General features: G+C 58.4%; 3 protein-coding genes across 4 annotated transcripts in view; 1 reads left to right on the plus strand and 2 right to left on the minus strand.

Annotated features, from left to right (window-relative positions):
• The window catches only part of LOC123752602 (centrosomal protein of 104 kDa), a 146,305-nt gene that overhangs the window by 111,947 nt on the left and 19,358 nt on the right, over window positions 1-15,000 (minus strand). The window lies entirely within an intron of this gene.
• On the minus strand, window positions 605-2,896 carry LOC138364372 (uncharacterized). The gene has a single exon (XM_069323984.1). The coding sequence runs from the start codon at window positions 2,894-2,896 to the stop codon at window positions 605-607; it is 2,292 nt and encodes a 763-aa protein (XP_069180085.1).
• LOC123748137 (repetin-like) overlaps window positions 7,304-15,000 on the plus strand; it is a 36,224-nt gene continuing 28,527 nt past the window's right edge. The window contains exons 1-3 of the mRNA XM_069323985.1: window positions 7,304-7,378; window positions 9,769-10,332; window positions 13,304-13,932. Coding sequence (XP_069180086.1) covers window positions 7,304-7,378; window positions 9,769-10,332; window positions 13,304-13,932 — 1,268 coding nt within the window. The remainder of the gene's footprint in view (window positions 7,379-9,768; window positions 10,333-13,303; window positions 13,933-15,000) is intronic.

The raw sequence follows: 15,000 nt of genomic DNA on the forward strand, positions 1-15,000 counted from the left end.
GCAAGACTGACGGCCTTGTTAATTACGTCAAGTGTCGCCGGCAGGTCGTTTGTGTGAATGATTACAATGGTTTAGATAGACCAAGCTATCAGCTGGTGTGTGTATATATATATATATGTGTATACTCACCTAGTTGTGCTTGCGGGGGTTGAGCTCTGGCTCTTTGGTCCCGCCTCTCAACTGTCAATCAACTGGTGTACAGGTTCCTGAGCCTACTGGGCTCTATCATATCTACACTTGAAACTGTGTATGGAGTCAGCCTCCACCACATCACTGCCTAATGCATTCCACCTGTTAACTACTCTGACACTGAAAAAGTTCCTTCTAACGTCTCTGTGGCTCATTTGGGTACTCAGTCTCCACCTGTGTCCCCTTGTTCGTGTTCCACCCGAGTTAAACAGGTTATCTTTATCTACCCTGGCAATTCCTCTGAGAATTGGGTATGGATGCAACCCGGCCTCTTAAAAATAACGTCACTTTTCGCTCGTATACGCACTATGGCCAAAAATGGACACAATTTGAAATGAAATCGGCTCACGAAAGTGATGTACTGTCCCGTTTTCTGTTTGGGTCTTCCGGCTTACTCTGTTAGAAGAGGAAACTTTCAATTAAAATTTTTCATGACGTTTTGAAGCTTTAGGAAAATTTCCTGCCCTCCTAACCTACCACAGGACCCTTCTTTTTTAGATTCTCTTAGGAGAATCTGCTTCAGGGCCAGCTGGACCTGAAGCACCATCTTCAGGGCCAGCTGGACCTGAAGCACCATCTTCAGGGCCAGCTGGACCTGAACCACCATCTTCAGGGCCAGCTGGACCTGAACCACCATCTTAAGGGCCAGCTGGACCTGAACCACCATCTTAAGGGCCAGCTGGACCTGAACCACCATCTTAAGGGCCAGCTGGACCTGAACCACCATCGTAAGGGCCAGCTGGACCTGAACCACCATCTTAAGGGCCAGCTGGACCTGAACCACCATCTTAAGGGCCAGCTGGACCTGAACCACCATCTTAAGGGCCAGCTGGACCTGAACCACCATCTTAAGGGCCAGCTGGACCTGAACCACCATCTTAAGGGCCAGCTGGACCTGAACCACCATCTTAAGGGCCAGCTGGACCTGAACCACCATCTTGAGGGCCAGCTGGACCTGAACCACCATCTTAAGGGCCAGCTGGACCTGAACCACCATCTTAAGGGCCAGCTGGACCTGAACCACCATCTTAAGGGCCAGCTGGACCTGAACCACCATCTTGAGGGCCAGCTGGACCTGAACCACCATCTTAAGGGCCAGCTGGACCTGAACCACCATCTTAAGGGCCAGCTGGACCTGAACCACCATCTTAAGGGCCAGCTGGACCTGAACCACCATCTTAAGGGCCAGCTGGACCTGAACCACCATCTTGAGGGCCAGCTGGACCTGAACCACCATCTTAAGGGCCAGCTGGACCTGAACCACCATCTTAAGGGCCAGCTGGACCTGAACCACCACCTTAAGGGCCAGCTGGACCTGAACCACCACCTTAAGGGCCAGCTGGACCTGAACCACCATCTTAAGGGCCAGCTGGACCTGAACCACCATCTTAAGGGCCAGCTGGACCTGAACCACCATCTTAAGGGCCAGCTGGACCTGAACCACCATCTTAAGGGCCAGCTGGACCTGAACCACCATCTTAAGGGCCAGCTGGACCTGAACCACCATCTTAAGGGCCAGCTGGACCTGAACCACCATCTTAAGGGCCAGCTGGACCTGAACCACCATCTTGAGGGCCAGCTGGACCTGAACCACCATCTTAAGGGCCAGCTGGACCTGAACCACCATCTTAAGGGCCAGCTGGACCTGAACCACCATCTTAAGGGCCAGCTGGACCTGAACCACCATCTTAAGGGCCAGCTGGACCTGAACCACCATCTTAAGGGCCAGCTGGACCTGAACCACCATCTTCAGGGCCAGCTGGACCTGAACCACCATCTTGAGGGCCAGCTGGACCTGAACCACCATCTTAAGGGCCAGCTGGACCTGAACCACCATCTTAAGGGCCAGCTGGACCTGAACCACCATCTTGAGGGCCAGCTGGACCTGAACCACCATCTTCAGGGCCAGCTGGACCTGAACCACCATCTTGAGGGCCAGCTGGACCTGAACCACCATCTTGAGGGCCAGCTGGACCTGAACCACCATCTTAAGGGCCAGCTGGACCTGAACCACCATCTTAAGGGCCAGCTGGACCTGAACCACCATCTTAAGGGCCAGCTGGACCTGAACCACCATCTTAAGGGCCAGCTGGACCTGAACCACCATCTTGAGGGCCAGCTGGACCTGAACCACCATCTTAAGGGCCAGCTGGACCTGAACCACCATCTTAAGGGCCAGCTGGACCTGAACCACCATCTTGAGGGCCAGCTGGACCTGAACCACCATCTTAAGGGCCAGCTGGACCTGAACCACCATCTTGAGGGCCAGCTGGACCTGAACCACCATCTTGAGGGCCAGCTGGACCTGAACCACCATCTTAAGGGCCAGCTGGACCTGAACCACCATCTTGAGTGCCAGCTGGACCTGAACCACCATCTTGAGGGCCAGCTGGACCTGAACCACCATCTTAAGGGCCAGCTGGACCTGAACCACCATCTTAAGGGCCAGCTGGACCTGAACCACCATCTTGAGGGCCAGCTGGACCTGAACCACCATCTTAAGGGCCAGCTGGACCTGAACCACCATCTTGAGGGCCAGCTGGACCTGAACCACCATCTTAAGGGCCAGCTGGACCTGAACCACCATCTTGAGGGCCAGCTGGACCTGAACCACCATCTTGAGGGCCAGCTGGACCTGAACCACCATCTTAAGGGCCAGCTGGACCTGAACCACCATCTTGAGGGCCAGCTGGACCTGAACCACCATCTTAAGGGCCAGCTGGACCTGAACCAGTGTGTGTGAAGAGTGTGAGGTATTTTTACATTTTTTTACAAATTAAATTTGTTTACATTAATATTTTCTGTGGCTTAGCACTTTCTCCTCATTATAATGGTCGTGCTTCACTGCCCAACAAAATATCTCTCACGACATTTTCTTTTCAAAGTATAATATTTTGTCAATGTTTTTGTTAGGAATTTATTGGAGAATGTTTAAAATAGATTCGAAAAAAATTGTGAAAATAGTTATATTTCAATGTGTGTACTCACCTATTTGTGCTTGCGGGGGTTGAGCTCTGGCTCTTTGGTCCCGCCTCTCAACCGTCAATCAACTGGTGTACAGGTTCCTGAGCCTACTGGGCTCTATCATATATACACTTGAAACTGTGTATGGAGTCAGCCTCCACCACATCACTTCCTAATGCATTCCATTTGTCAACCACTCTGACACTAAAAAAGTTCTTTCTAATATCTCTGTGGCTCATTTGGGCACTCAGTTTCCACCTGTGTCCCCTTGCGCGTGTTCCCCTTGTGTTAAATAGTCTGTCTTTATCTACCCCTATCAATTCCTCTGAGAATTTTGTATGTGGTGATCATGTCCCCCCTAACTCTTCTATCTCCCAGTGACGTGAGGTTTAATTCCCGTAGTTTCTCCTCGTAGCACCACAGTGCAACTGTGTATGTATGTATGTATGTATGTATGTGTGTATGTGTGTATGTATGTATGTACGTATGTATGTATGTATGTATGTATGTATGTATGTATGTATGTATGTATGTATGTTGTGGCATTAACCCTGACACTAACAGCGTGTATAAAACATAACTCAACAACAATTCCCACCACTATTCACTGCCTTCAAACAACAATTATACTGACTACCAGACGACACTTTGACCTGACACTGTGTAATACTTACACCTCTCTCTCTCTCTCTCTCTCTCTCTCTCTCTCTCTCTCTCTCTCTCTCTCTCTCTCTCTCTCTCTCTCTCTCTCCGTCCCTCCCTCTCTCCCTCAGGTTACAAACTCTCGACTTTTATTAAAGTTTCCCGTTACTCTGTCTCTCTCTCTCTCTCTCCCTTCCCTCCCTCACCCGCTCCCTCCCTCTCTTTCTCTCCCTCCCTACCTCCACTCTCCCTCTCTCCCTCCCTCCCTCCCAGCCTCTCACCACTTCCCCCACACCTCTCCTCTCTCCTCTAGCGATCAATACACTATATCACTCAGCGACCATCACTTTTCTCTCTCTCTCTCTCTCTCTCTCTCTCTCTCTCTCTCTCTCTCTCTCTCTCTCTCTCTCTCTCTCTCTCTCTCTCTCTCTCTCCCCCCTTCTCTCTCTCTCTCTATTTATCTCCCTCTCTCCCTTATCTCCCGTGACTTCCCTCCCTTATCACCACCTCCCTCCCTCTCCCTGTCTTACGCTACGGAGGCCTCCAGTAGTCATGTGGAAGGAAGGACTTGAACCGTGTGATAGGGAAGGTTAGGTTAGGTTAGGTTAGGTTAAGTTAGGTTAGGTTAAGTTAGGTTAGGTTAGGTTCGAGCCCCGACCAAACTATCAGCCCAACTGTGTTTGATCCTTAATCCCGTCACACACACACACACACACACACACACACACACACACACACACACACTTCATATGTAGATATGATAGAGCCCGGTAGGCTCAGGAACCTGTACACCAGTTGATTGACAGTTGAGAGGCGGGACCAAAGAGCCAAAGCTCAACCCCCGCAAGCACAACTAGGTGAGTACACATACCTGAGATAATGTTGACAGACCAAATGCTCACATCACCCCCCCCTCCAACTCTCCCGATAACAAATAAACTAATTCTTTGTTTTTCACGGCTGGGATAACCTCCACGGCTGGGATAACCTCCACGGCTGGGATAACCTCCACGGCTGGGATAACCTCCACGGCTGGGATAACCTCCACGGCTGGGATAGTCTCCACGGCTGGGATAACCTCCACGGCTGGGATAACCTCCACGGCTGGGATAACCTCCACGGCTGGGATAACCTCCACGGCTGGGATAGTCTCCACGGCTGGGATAGTCTCCACGGCTGGGATAACCTCCACGGCTGGGATAACCTCCACGGCTGGGATAACCTACACGGCTGGGATAGCCGCCACGGCTGGGATAACCTCCACGGCTGGGATAGCCTACACGGCTGGGATAGTCTCCACGGCTGGGATAGTCTCCACGGCTGGGATAGCCTCCACGGCTGGGATAGCCTCCACGGCTGGGATAGCCTACACGGCTGGGATAGTCTCCACGGCTGGGATAGTCTCCACGGCTGGGATAGCCTCCACGGCTGGGATAGTCTCCACGGCTGGGATAGTCTCCACGGCTGGGATAGTCTCCACGGCTGGGATAACCTCCACGGGCTGGGATAGCCTCCACGGCTGGGATAGCCTACACGGCTGGGATAGTCTCCACGGCTGGGATAGTCTCCACGGCTGGGATAGCCTCCACGGCTGGGATAGCCTCCACGGCTGGGATAGCCTACACGGCTGGGATAGCCTCCACGGGCTGGGATAGCCTCCGCGGGATGGGATAGCCTCCACGGGTTGGGATAGCCTCCACGGGCTGGGATAGTCTCCACGGGCTGGGATAGCCTCCACGGCTGGGATAGCCTCCACGGCTGGGATAGCCTCCACGGGCTGGGATAGCCTCCACGGGCTGGGATATCCTCCACGGCTGGGAGCCTCCACGGCTGGGATAGCCTCCACGGCTGGGATAGCGTACACGGCTGGGATAGCATCCCCGGCTGGGATAGCCTCCACGGCTGGGATAGTCTCCACGGGCTGGGATAACCTCCCCGGCTGGGATAACCTCCACGGCTGGGATAGTCTACACGGCTGGGATAGCCTCCAAGGCTGGGATAGCCTACACGGCTGGGATAACCTCCACGGCTGGGATAACCTCCACGGCTGGGATAGCCTCCACGGCTGGGATAGCCTCCACGGCTGGGATAGCCTCCACGGCTGGGATAGCCTACACGGCTGGGATAGCCTCCACGGCTGGGATAGCCTCCACGGCTGGGATAGCCTACACGGCTGGGATAGCATCCCCGGCTGGGATAGGCTCCACGGCTGGGATAACCTCCACGGCTGGGATAGCCTCCACGGCTGGGATAGCCTACACGGCTGGGATAGCATCCCCGGCTGGGATAGCCTCCACGGCTGGGATAACCTCCACGGCTGGGATAGCCTACACGGCTGGGATAGCTAACGTGTTGGGAGTAAGGCTTAAAGTACTAAGCTGGGATAATGTTCCTGTTTGGGATTAGCTCTTATAATAATGTTCTTGACAACTCAAATGTTCAAATCATCAAAATCCCTCAAATTTTTTCCCTGAAATATTGTAGCTTTTATATTTTATCGATGACGGTTAATACCGTTGACAACGACGGTTGGATCGTTCAAAATTTAAAAAAAAAAAAACTTCTCGCGCCGATTGGTCGAGTGTCTGTTATGGGGGCGGAGCAAAAAACAAGTTTAAACTTTCTCCTGCCAACAGGAGAAACAGTCAACTGTCAAACAGTCAAATTGTCTAACAGTCAACTGTCAAACTGTTGACAATTATTGAAGGAACTGGATACAAACACAATTCCAATTGGTGGAATCAGAGTTTAGGATCTCTCTTCTGATTGGTTGAGCGTTTAACAGATCACCTCGTTCTCTCAATTAACCACATGGTAACAAGCGTAACGGTTTGACCTAACAAGCAATCCATCTGACAAAAACAGCTGTAGGTTAGGGGCTAAAGTTGAAGGTCTTTCAGCGATGATTGATGAAGCTGTCATCAGAGTCTGAATTTCAGCTTGTTTGGGCGACTGGCTAACTAGCCAATCATGTCTCAATTGGTGATGGCCAGCTGAACTGAACAGTATCAAGTGGGAGGAGCCTGAGTTTGAAGCGCTAAATGGGATTGGTGGAGAGACTTTTTGAACCGCTAATATGATTGGTGGCATCGAGCCAGTGGGCGGGGCATGAGGCAACTGCTGTTTAGCTTTACCGATCCGTTAGTGTGCCGTTAACGGACACTAACGGTTTCTCTATGATAATAAAAGCAAAATATGAAAAATTCTACATTAATAACGATTTGAAAGCAGTCCATACGCTTACGTAACAACGCACACACGGCGAATGACAACGGAATATCACACACCTTCACAAAACAACCTATTAACGAAAATGTCAAGCTTGTTTCAGGTAGTAACGAGAGCAGAAACAAAACAAACACGTTTAAGAACACATAAGAGAAGGAGGAAGAGGGAGGGGGGGGAGGAAGGGGGTGTTAACGACCCTTATCAAGACTAACGAGGAGTGGAGAGAGAGAGAGAGAGAGAGAGAGAGTGCTCGCCCCCCCCCCCCCCCCGCCGGGTGGGAATGGACGGAGTTGATGGCCGCAAGAAAGAGGGCGGTCAAGCTACCGAGAGCTTGACCCCCGTCAACCGTCAAGTGGTGTGTTCCATCTCCTTCACGTGGAGTGGTCGAGGAATTACTGGGAGATGAGAGGGAGAGACGTGGGAGGGAGAGAGATGGGAGGGAGAGACGTGGGAGGGAGAGAAGGGAGAGGGAGAGGATAGCCATCCCTGCAGGAAGCAAGGCGATATCTACAGGAACTGAGCGTGACAAGACCTGTCTGACCCCAACAAAGATATCACCCTGGATACTAAAGGAAGCAGCACGAGCACCATGCTATCCCTCCCCCTTTGCTACAATATTCAACCAATCCTTAGCAGCTGGGGAGTTTCCAGGCCGTTGTAAAGGTGATCAATATAGTGCTAATATACAAAAACGAGGGGGAACAAGACCCCACGAATCCCATACAAGTTCCTACACACACACACACACACAGTACCCCATAAAAGGTTGATGCATAAGCTAGAGAAACAGGCAGGAGTAACTGGTAGGGCGCTCCAGTGGATAAGGGAGTACCTAAACAATAGGAAGCAGAGAGTTACAGTGAGGGGTGAGACCTCAGACTGGCGTGAAGTCACCAGTGGAGTCCCACAGGGCTCTGTACTTGGACCTATCCTGTTTCTGATATACGTAAATGATCTCCCAGAGGGTATAGACTCATTCCTCTCAATGTTTGCTGACGACGCCAAAATTATGAGAAGGATTAAGACAGAGGAGGACAGCTTGAAGCTTCAAGAAGACCTGGACAAGCTGCAGGAATGGTCGACCAAATGGCTGTTAGAGTTTAATCCAAGCAAATGTAATGTAATGAAGATAGGGGTAGGAAGCAGGAGACCAGATACAAGGTATCACTTGGGAGATGAAATACTTCAAGAGTCCGAGAGAGAGAAAGACCTGGGGGTTGAGTGAGAGTGAGAGAGAGAGAGAGTGAGAGTGAGAGAGAGAGAGAGAGAGAGGTGGGAAACGAACACACTGAAAGAGAGCCCATAAAAGAGCCTAACAGAGACAGACAGCAATGACTAATTAACAGAAACACAGACAGACAACACAACAGACAGACAGACATGAAGAGAGCGACAGGGAAGGTAGGGGGGGGGGAAAGAAGGAAGGGGGGTATAAAAAGATGTTAATGGAAGAGGAGGCGAAACAGAGGAGGTGATAAAGGTAAGGAATGGGTCCTTCCTTCACGGCGTGGCGAGAGGCGCCTTAACCTGCGTCTTGACGGCCAGGAGGACGGCCAGGAGGACGGCCAGGAGGACGGCCAGGAGGACGGCCAGGAGGACGGGTTGGAGGACGGCCAGGAGGACGGCCAGGAGGACGGCCAGGAGGAAGGCCAGGAGGACGGGCTGGAGGACGGCCAGGAGGACGGCCAGGAGGACGGGCTGGAGGACGCCCAGGAGGACGGCCAGGAGGACGGGCTGCAGGACGGCCAGGAGGACGGGCTGCAGGACGGCCAGGAGGACGGGCTGGAGGACGGCCAGGAGGACGGCCAGGAGGACGGGCTGGAGGACGGCCAGGAGGACGGCCAGGAGGACGGCCAGGAGGACGGCCAGGAGGACGGCCAGGAGGACGGCCAGGAGGACGGCCAGGAGGACGGGCTGGAGGACGGCCAGGAGGACGGCCAGGAGGACGGCCAGAAGGACGAGTTGGAGGACGGGTTGGAGGACGGCCAGGAGGACGGCCAGGAGGAAGGCCAGGAGGACGGGCTGGAGGACGGCCAGGAGGACGGCCAGGAGGACGGGCTGGAGGACGGCCAGGAGGACGGCCAGGAGGACGGGCTGGAGAACGGCCAGGAGGACGGGCTGGAGGACGGCCAGGAGGACGGCCAGGAGGACGGGCTGGAGGACGGCCAGGAGGACGGCCAGGAGGACGGGCTGGAGGACGGCCAGGAGGACGGCCAGGAGGACGGCCAGGAGGACGGGCTGGAGGACGGCCAGGAGGACGGGCTGGAGGACGGCCAGGAGGACGGGCTGGAGGACGGCCAGGAGGACGGGCTGGAGGACGGCCAGGAGGACGGGCTGGAGGACGGCCAGGAGGACGGCCAGGAGGACGGCCAGGAGGACGGCCAGGAGGACGGGCTGGAGGACGGCCAGGAGGACGGGCTGGAGGACGGCCAGGAGGACGGGCAGGAGGACGGCCAGGAGGACGGGCTGGAGGACGGGCTGGAGGACGGCCAGGAGGACGGGCTGGAGGACGGCCAGGAGGACGGGCTGGAGGACGGCCAGGAGGACGGGCTGGAGGACGGCCAGGAGGACGGGCTGGAGGACGGCCAGGAGGACGGCCAGGAGGACGGCCAGGAGGACGGCCAGGAGGACGGGCTGGAGGACGGCCAGGAGGACGGGCTGGAGGACGGCCAGGAGGACGGGCTGGAGGACGGGCTGGAGGACGGCCAGGAGGACGGGCTGGAGGACGGGCTGGAGGACGGCCAGGAGGACGGCCAGGAGGACGGCCAGGAGGACGGGCTGGAAGACGGGTTGGAGGACGGCCAGGAGGACGGGCAGGAGGACGGCCAGGAGGACGGTCAGGAGGACGGCCAGAAGGACGGCAGGGAGGACGGCCAGGAGGACGGCCAGGAGGACGGCAGGGAGGACGGCAGGGTGGACGGCCAGGAGGACGGCCAGGAGGACGGCCAGGAGGACGGGCTGGAAGACGGGTTGGAGGACGGCCAGGAGGACGGTCAGGAGGACGGCCAGGAGGACGGCCAGGAGGACGGCAGGGAGGACGGCCAGGAGGACGGGCAGGAGGACGGCCAGGAGGACGGCCAGGAGGACGGCCAGGAGGACGGGCTGGAAGACGGGTTGGAGGACGGCCAGGAGGACGGCCAGGAGGACGGCCAGGAGGACGGCAGGGAGGACGGCCAGGAGGACGGCCAGGAGGACGGCCAGGAGGACGGCCAGGAGGACGGCCAGGAGTACGGCCAGGAGGACGGCCAGGAGGACGGCAGGGAGGACGGCCAGGAGGACGGCCAGGAGGACGGCCAGGAGGACGGCCAGGCCGGAGGACGGCAGGGAGGACGGCCAGGAGGACGGCCAGGAGGACGGCAGGGAGGACGGCCAGGAGGACGGCCAGGAGGACGGCCAGGAGGACGGCAGGGAGGACGGGCTGGAAGATGGGCAGGAGGACGGGCAGGAGGACGGCCAGGAGGACGGCCAGGAGGACGGGATGGAGGACGGGCAGGAAGACGGGCTGGTGGACGGGCAGGAGGACGGGATGGAGGACGGGCAGGAGGACGGGCAGGAGGACGGGCAGGAGGACGGCCAGGAGGACGGGATGGAGGACGGCCAGGAGGACGGTTGGAGGACGGCCAGGAGGACGGGCAGGAGGACGGGTTGGAGGACGGGCAGGTGGACGGGCTGGTGGACGGGCAGGAGGACGGGCAGGAGGACGGCCAGGAGGACGGGCTGGTGGACGGGCAGGAGGACGGGCAGGAGGACGGGCTGGTGGACGGGATGGAGGACGGGTTGGAGGACGGGCAGGAGGACGGGCAGGAGGACGGGATGGAGGACGGGATGGAGGACGGGCAGGAGGACGGGCAGGAGGACGGCCAGGAGGACGGGTTGGAGAACGGCCAGGAGGACGGGATGGAGGACGGGATGGAGGACGGGCAGGAGGACGGGATGGAGGACGGGCAGGAGGACGGGCTGGTGGACGGGCAGGAGGACGGCCAGGAAGACGGCCAGGAGGACGGCCAGGAGGACGGGTTGGAGGACGGCCAGGAGGACGGGATGGAGGACGGGTTGGAGGACGGGCAGGAGGACGGGCTGGAGGACGGGCTGGTGGACGGGCAGGTGGACGGCCAGGAGGACGGCCAGGAGGACGGGATGGAGGACGGGCTGGTGGACGGGCAGGAGGACGGCCAGGAGGACGGGATGGAGGACGGGCAGGAGGACGGGCTGGTGGACGGGCAGGAGGACGGCCAGGAGGACGGGTTGGAGGACGGCCAGGAGGACGGGATGGAGGACGGGATGGAGGACGGGCTGGAGGACGGGCAGGAGGACGGCCAGGAGGACGGGCTGGAGGACGGGATGGAGGACGGGCTGGAGGACGGCCAGGAGGACGGGCAGGAGGACGGGTTGGAGGACGGGTTGGAGGACGGGTTGGAGGACGGGATGGAGGACGGGATGGAGGACGGGTTGGAGGACGGGCAGGAGGACGGGCTGGTGGACGGGCTGGTGGACGGGCAGGAGGACGGCCAGGAGGACGGGATGGAGGACGGGTTGGAGGACGGCCAGGAGGACGGCCAGGAGGACGGGCTGGTGGACGGGCAGGAGGACGGGCAGGAGGACGGGATGGAGGACGGGTTGGAGGACGGGCAGGAGGACGGGCAGGAGGACGGGCTGGAGGACGGGCTGGAGGACGGGATGGAGGACGGCCAGGAGGACGGCCAGGAGGACGGCCAGGAGGACGCGGGCAGGAGGACGGGCTGGTGGACGGGCAGGAGGACGGGCAGGAGGACGGCCAGGAGGACGGGATGGAGGACGGGTTGGAGGACGGGCAGGAGGACGGGCAGGAGGACGGGCAGGAGGACGGGATGGAGGACGGGATGGAGGACGGGCAGGAGGACGGGCAGGAGGACGGCCAGGAGGACGGGTTGGAGAACGGCCAGGAGGACGGGATGGAGGACGGGCAGGAGGACGGGATGGAGGACGGGCAGGAGGACGGGCTGGTGGACGGGCAGGAGGACGGCCAGGAAGACGGCCAGGAGGACGGCCAGGAGGACGGGTTGGAGGACGGCCAGGAGGACGGGATGGAGGACGGGTTGGAGGACGGGCAGGAGGACGGGCTGGAGGACGGGCTGGTGGACGGGCAGGTGGACGGCCAGGAGGACGGCCAGGAGGACGGGATGGAGGACGGGCTGGTGGACGGGCAGGAGGACGGCCAGGAGGACGGGATGGAGGACGGGCAGGAGGACGGGCTGGTGGACGGGCAGGAGGACGGCCAGGAGGACGGGTTGGAGGACGGCCAGGAGGACGGGATGGAGGACGGGATGGAGGACGGGCTGGAGGACGGGCAGGAGGACGGCCAGGAGGACGGGATGGAGGACGGGTTGGAGGACGGGTTGGAGGACGGGATGGAGGACGGGATGGAGGACGGGTTGGAGGACGGGCAGGAGGACGGGCTGGTGGACGGGCTGGTGGACGGGCAGGAGGACGGCCAGGAGGACGGGATGGAGGACGGGTTGGAGGACGGCCAGGAGGACGGCCAGGAGGACGGGCTGGTGGACGGGCAGGAGGACGGGCAGGAGGACGGGATGGAGGACGGGTTGGAGGACGGGCAGGAGGACGGGCAGGAGGACGGGCTGGAGGACGGGCTGGAGGACGGGATGGAGGACGGCCAGGAGGACGGCCAGGAGGACGCGGGCAGGAGGACGGGCTGGTGGACGGGCAGGAGGACGGGCAGGAGGACGGGCAGGAGGACGGCCAGGAGGACGGGATGGAGGACGGGTTGGAGGACGGGCAGGAGGACGGGCAGGAGGACGGGCTGGTGGACGGGCAGGAGGACGGGCAGGAGGACGGCCAGGAGGACGGGCTGGAGGACGGGATGGAGGACGGGATGGAGGACGGGCAGGAGGACGGCCAGGAGGACGGCCAGGAGGACGGGCAGATGGACGGGCAGGTGGACGGCCAGGAGGACGGCCAGGAGGACGGGATAGACGACGGCCAGGAGGACGGGCAGGAGGACGGGCAGGAGGACGGGCAGGAGGACGGGCTGGTGGACGGGCAGGAGGACGGGCAGGAGGACGGGCAGGAGGACGGGTTGGAGGACGGCCAGGAGGACGGGCAGGAGGACGGGTTGGAGGACGGGCTGGTGGACGGGCTGGTGGACGGGCAGGAGGACGGGCTGGAGGACGGCCAGGAGGACGGGCTGGTGGACGGGCTGGTGGACGGGCTGGTGGACGGGCAGGAGGACGGGCTGGAGGACGGCCAGGAGGACGGGCTGGTGGACGGGCTGGTGGACGGGCAGGAGGACGGGCTGGAGGACGGCCAGGAGGACGGGCTGGAGGACGGGCAGGAGGACGGGCAGGAGGACGGGTTGGAGGACGAGCTGGTGGACGGGCTGGTGGACGGGCAGGAGGACGACCAGAAGGACGACCAGAAGCACGACCAGAAGCACGACCAGAAGCACGACCAGAAGCACGACCAGAAGCACGACCAGAAGCACGACCAGAAGGACGACCAGAAGCACGACCAGAAGCACGACCAGAAGCACGACCAGAAGGACGACCAGAAGGACGACCAGAAGCACGACCAGAAGCACGACCAGAAGCACGACCAGAAGCACGACCAGAAGGACGACCAGAAGGACGACCAGAAGCACGACCAGAAGCACGACCAGAAGGACGACCAGAAGCACGACCAGAAGGACGACCAGAAGCACGACCAGAAGCACGACCAGAAGGACGACCAGAAGCACGACCAGAAGCACGACCAGAAGCACGACCAGAAGCACGACCAGAAGCACGACCAGAAGCACGACCAGAAGCACGACCAGAAGGACGACCAGAAGCACGACCAGAAGGACGACCAGAAGCACGACCAGAAGCACGACCAGAAGCACGACCAGAAGCACGACCAGAAGCACGACCAGGAGGCGTAAAGAGACAAGTTAAAAAAAAAGTTAAACAAACATACAAACAAGGAAACCAATAAAGATCGAGAGAAGCAGCCAGCCAGGCCCCTAAAAAGCAAGACAGACAGACAGCCAGCCAGCCAGCCAGCCAGCCAGCCAGCCAGACCAACCCGTCCTCTTAAAAAGAACGTCACTTTTGGCTGGTATGCGCACTATGGCCAAATTTGGACGTAATTTGAAATGAAATCCACTCACAAAAGTGACGTTCTGTTCCGTTTTCTATTTGAGTCGTCCGGCGTACGCGCAGAGGTTATAAGAGGACACTTTAAATTAACGTTTTTCATAACGTTTTGAAACTTTATGAGAATTTCCTGCCCACCTAACCTATCAGAGGACCCTTAACTTACTGTTGTTGAAAAAAAAAATCCCAAATTTATTTTCATATTTTTTTCAATTTCAAATTACGTCCAAATTCGGCCATACGGGCAAACGGCCAAAAGCGACGTTCTTTTTAAGAGGACAGGTTGGCCAGACAGCCAGCCAGCCAGCCAGCCAGACAGCTAGCCAGACAGCCAGCCAGCCAGCCAGACAGCCAGCCAGCCAGCCAGACACACAGACAGACAGACTCACTAAGCCAAGTACACTAAAAAAAAAAGTGAAATTTTACCCAAGCCTTAAACCCTTCTCGTCCCTCCCTCCCTCCCTTAACGCCACCGAATTAAGGGAAGGACACAAAGGGAGAAAGGAGAGATGGAAGATAGGGAAAAGAGGAGAGAGAGAGAGAGAGGAAAGGGGAGGGAGAGGGGGACAGGGGAGGAAGAGACAGTGGCCCTGTCCACCAAAGGGGAACGTTGTCAAAACTGAAGCCATCCCGAAATGGTTTAAAAGATTTCCAGAACTCGGCCACACGAGACAGTAGAGCAGAGGTAGAGCAGAGGTAGAGCAGAGGGAGAGCAGAGGTAGAGCAGAGGTAGAGCAGAGGAGGAGGAGAGAGAGGGAAACATTTGTGTCAGGTGTAATGGTAGCAGAGTCAGGTGTGTGAAGGCTAAAGCAGTCAGGTGTGGTAATGTGAGTGAGCGTGTATGTACATA

This window comes from Procambarus clarkii, chromosome 13, assembly GCF_040958095.1.
Source record: "Procambarus clarkii isolate CNS0578487 chromosome 13, FALCON_Pclarkii_2.0, whole genome shotgun sequence".
NCBI lineage: Eukaryota > Metazoa > Arthropoda > Malacostraca > Decapoda > Cambaridae > Procambarus > Procambarus clarkii.